The 4,364-nt window shown below is 52.6% G+C and overlaps 1 protein-coding gene across 1 annotated transcript in view; it reads right to left on the bottom strand.

Moving 5' to 3' along the window:
* Nucleotides 1-1,083: 1,083 nt before the first annotated feature.
* The window catches only part of CSNK2B (casein kinase 2 beta), a gene marked incomplete at its 5' end in the record, with an annotated part of 6,170 nt that continues 2,889 nt past the window's right edge, over nt 1,084-4,364 (bottom strand). The window contains 3 exons of the mRNA XM_057388986.1: nt 1,084-1,264; nt 2,276-2,465; nt 4,233-4,308. Coding sequence (XP_057244969.1) covers nt 1,174-1,264; nt 2,276-2,465; nt 4,233-4,308 — 357 coding nt within the window. The remainder of the gene's footprint in view (nt 1,265-2,275; nt 2,466-4,232; nt 4,309-4,364) is intronic.

Raw genomic sequence — 4,364 nt, 5'->3', positions numbered from 1 at the left:
GGCGCTGCCCCCGGGCCCGGCCCGCCCGCCCGGGGCCGGTGAACTCGGTAAAGCCGCGGACCCAGCACGCAGCTCAGCAGCTTCGCCATGACAGCCCCGCCGGAAGTGCCGCCGCTTCCGGGAAACGCAGCTTCCGGGGCGGGGACAAGGGCGGGGAGGGGACGGGGAAGCTCCGCCCACTTGGTGTTGCCATGGGAACGGGGGGTGGGGCAAGATGGCGGCGTTGCCATGGGAACAGGGGGTGGGACAAGATGGCGGCGTTGTCATGGGAACGGGGGTGGGACAAGATGGCGGCGTTGCCATGGGAACGGGGGTGGGACAAGATGGCGGCGTTGCCATGGGAACGGGCAAAACCCGGCGGCGTTGCCATGGAAACGGGGGTGGGACAAGATGGCGGCGTTATCATGGCAACAAAGGCGGGCAAAAAGAAAAATGGCGGCGTTGCCATGGAAACGGGGGCGGGGCCGCGCGGAGGCGCGAAAAGGCCTCGAAATGCCCCAAAATCGCCTCGAAATGCCCCAAAAGCGGTTGAAAACGTTCCAAAATTGCCTCAAAATGCTCCAAAATCGCCTTGAAATGCCCCAAAATCGCCTCAAAATGCCCCAAAATCGGCTGGATTTGCCTCAAAACCCGGTGGAAGTGCCCCAAAATCGCCTCGAATTGCCCCGAAAGCGGCTGGAATTGCCCCAAAATACAGCGGAACTGCCCGAAATCCTTCAAAACCCCTCAGATAATCCCAAATGTGTCCCAAACGGCCTCAAAACCCCCCTAAAAACGCCTGAAAATGATTGAAACTGCTCTAAATCCGTCCAAAATGACCCCCAAATGGCCTCAGGGGCCTCCAAAAGGCCCGAATTGTCCCCAAAATGCTCAAGTTGGCCCCAAATGCCCCAAACCCCACCCAAAATAACCCAAAATTGCCCCAAACCAACTCAAATAATACAAAACCAACCCAAAACCCCCCAAAATCTCCCAAAGTCCCCCAAAATCTCCCAAATTCCCCCCCATAAATCCCCCCCAATGCCCCAAATTCCCCCCAAATTCACCAAAACGTTTCAGCCCAAATCTCTTTATGGGGGTGTGGGGGGTTTTTGGGGTCGGGTTTTTTTGGGGTGATTTTTTGGGGTGATTTTGGGGATTTTTTGGGGTGATTTTGGGGGTTTTTGGGGTCTCTCAGCGGATGGTTTTGACCGGGCTCTTGAAGTTGCTGGCGGCCTGGAGCTGCAGCTGATAGGCCATGGGGTGGATCTTGAACCCGTACAGCCTGCGGGGAAAAATATGGGATTTGGGTTAAAAAATGGGGATTTGGGGTTAAAAAATGGGGATTTGGGGAAAAAAAATGGGGATTTGGGGAAAATTCGGGATAGCGGGAAAAAAAACGGGGTTTTGGAGAAAAGAAACGGGGGATTTTGGGTTAAAAATGGGGGGATTTGGGGGAAAATTCCCATTTTTCCAATCCCTGAGCCCATTTCCACCCCGTTTCTTTCCCCTTTTTTCAGGTTATTTCCCCAATCCCTGGGCCCATTTTCACCCCATTTTTTCCCCATTTTCAGGTTTTTTCACCCCAAAGCTCTGACCTGGGTACGAACGGGTTTGCTGTGTTTTTAGGGTTACTTTCCCCATTTTCACCCCATTTTTTCCCCTTTTTTTGGGGTTTTTTTTGGGTTGTTTTTTTTGAGTCCTGGGCCTATTTTGACGGGGTTTTTTCCCCATTTTTGGGGTTTTTCACCCCAAATCTCTCACCTGGGCACGAACTGGTTGGCGGGGCGCTTGGGCCGGTACTCGGGGTGCACCCCCCATTTTCACCCCGTTTTTCCCCATTTTCACTGGGTTTTTTCAGGGTTATTTCCCCATATTTGGGCCCATTTTTTTGAGGTTTTTTTCCCATTTTGGGTTTTTTTTTCCCCATTTTTGGGTTTTTTACCTGGGCACGAACTGGTTGGCGGGGCGCTTGGGCCGGTACTCGGGGTGCACCCCCATTTTCACCCCGTTTTTCCCCATTTTCACCGGGTTTTTTTAGGGTTATTTTCCCCATATCTCGGCCCATTTTGACGGGGTTTTTTTCCCCATTTTTGGGGTTTTTCACCCCAAATCCCCCACCTGGGCACGAACTGGTTGGCGGGGCGCTTGGGCCGGTACTCGGGGTGCACCCCCATTTTTTTAGGGTTATTTTCCCCATATTTGGGCCCATTTTTTCGGGTTTTTTTTTAGGGTTATTTCCCCATACCTGGGCCCATTTTGACGGGGTTTTTTTCCCCATTTTGGGGTTTTTTACCTGGGCACGAACTGGTTGGCGGGGCGCTTGGGCCGGTACTCGGGGTGCACCATGAACAGCATGTGAGGGAACCCCGTCCCAAAGTAGGCTCCGTCCGTGTGGTGGTGCCGCGACGATTTCGGGGTGTAAACGTCCATGCACTTGGGGCAGTAGAGCTTGACCATGGCCTCGCCGGGGATGTCCGACAGCCCTGGGGGAGAGAGAGAGAGACCCCTCCTCAAATTAGTGATGGGGTAAAAAGAGAGAGAGACCCCTCCTCAAATTAGTGATGGGGTAAAAAGAGAGAGAGACCCCTCCTCAAATTAGTGATGGGGTAAAAAGAGAGAGAGAGACCCCTCCTCAAATTAGTGATGGGGTAAAAACAGCCCTGGGGGGCAGAGAGAGAGAGACCCCTCCTCAAATTAACTGTGCACAGTAACGGCCCAAAAACAGCCCCGGGGAAGAGACCCCTCCTCAAATTATCTGTGCTCAGTAATCCCCTGAAAACAGCCCCCAGCCCCAAAAGGATCCCAAATAATCCCCTAAAAACAGCCCTGGGGAGAGACACCCCTCCTCAAATTAGTGATGGGCTAAAAACGGCCTGAAAACAGTCTAAAAACAGCCCTGGGGGAGAGAGAGAGACTCCTCCTCAAATTATCTGTGTTCAATTAAAACAGCCCCAAAAACAGCCCTGGGGAGAGAGAGACCCCTCCTCAAATTATCTGTGTTCAATAAAAACAGCCCAAAAACAGCCCTGGAGAGAGAGACCCCTCCTCAAATTAGTGATGGGCTAAAAACAGCCTAAAAACAGCCTAAAAACAGCCCTGGGGAGAGAGACCCCTCCTCAAATTAGTGATGGTCTAAAAATGGCCCTGGGGAGAGAGAGACCCCTCCTCAAATTAGTGATGGGTTAAAAAGAGAGAGAGACCCCTCCTCAAATTAGTGATGGGCTAAAAACAGCCTGAAAACGGTCTAAAAACAGCCCTGGGGGGAGAGAGAGAGAGAGACCCCTCCTTAAATTATCTGTGCTCAGTAACGGCCCAAAAACAGCCTAAAAACAGCCCTGGGGAGAGAGACCCCTCCTCAAATAATCTGTGTTCAGTAAAAACAGCCCAAAAACAGCCCAAAACCAGCCCCAAAACCAGCCCCAAAACAGCCCAAAAACAGCCACAAAAACAGCCCCAAAACAGCCCCAAAACAGCCCCAAAAACAGCCCCAAAAACAGCCCCAAAACAGCCCAAAAACAGCCCAAAAACAGCCCCAAAACAGCCCAAAAACAGCCCAAAACCAGCCCAAAAACAGCCCCAAAAACAGCCCAAAAACAGCCCCAAAACAGCCCCAAAACAGCCCCAAAACAGCCCAAAAACAGCCTAAAAACGCCCTGAGGTAAGAGAGAGACCCCTCCTCAAATTATCTGTGTTCAATTAAAACAGCCCAAAAACAGCCCTGGGGGGCAGAGAGAGAGAGACCCCTCCTCAAATTATCTGTACTCAGTAAAAACAGCCCAAAAACGGCCCCAAAACAGCCCAAAAACAGCCCTGGGGAGAGACCCCTCCTCAAATTAATGATGGGCTAAAAACGGCCTGAAAACAGCCCTGGGGGGAGACCCCTCCTCAAATCATCTGTGCTCAGTAATCCCCTAAAAACAGCCCCCACCCCTGAAAGGATCCTAAATAATCCCCTAAAAACAGCCCTGGGGGGACAGACCCCTCCTCAAATCACCTGTGCTCAATAACGGCCTGAAAAGAGCCCCCAGCCCTAAAAAGATCCCAAATAATCCCCTGAAACCAGCCCCAATCCTAAAATAAACCCATCCCAAATAACCCCACCCCAAAACAAACCCAACCCAAAATAAACCCATCCCAAATAACCCCCCCAACGATGGGCAGCATGGGCTGGTTCTCACAGTACACCCGGGGGCAGAGCCCCCCCAAATCCCCCCCAGACCCCTCCCCAGTATCCCCAGTGCCCCCAGTACCGATGGGCAGCATGGGCTGGTTCTCACAGTACACCCGGGGGCAGTACCCGAAATCTCCCTGCTGGTATTTCTCCAACTGTGGGGACACAGAGCGGGGGGTCAGGGGGGGTCCTGGGGGGGTCCCAGGGGGTC

Source organism: Malurus melanocephalus, unplaced genomic scaffold, assembly GCF_030028575.1.
Source record: "Malurus melanocephalus ecotype Western Australia unplaced genomic scaffold, MMel_1.1 scaffold_3119, whole genome shotgun sequence".
Classification (NCBI taxonomy): Eukaryota; Metazoa; Chordata; class Aves; order Passeriformes; family Maluridae; genus Malurus; species Malurus melanocephalus.
This window is presented reverse-complemented; position numbering and strand designations above follow the sequence as displayed.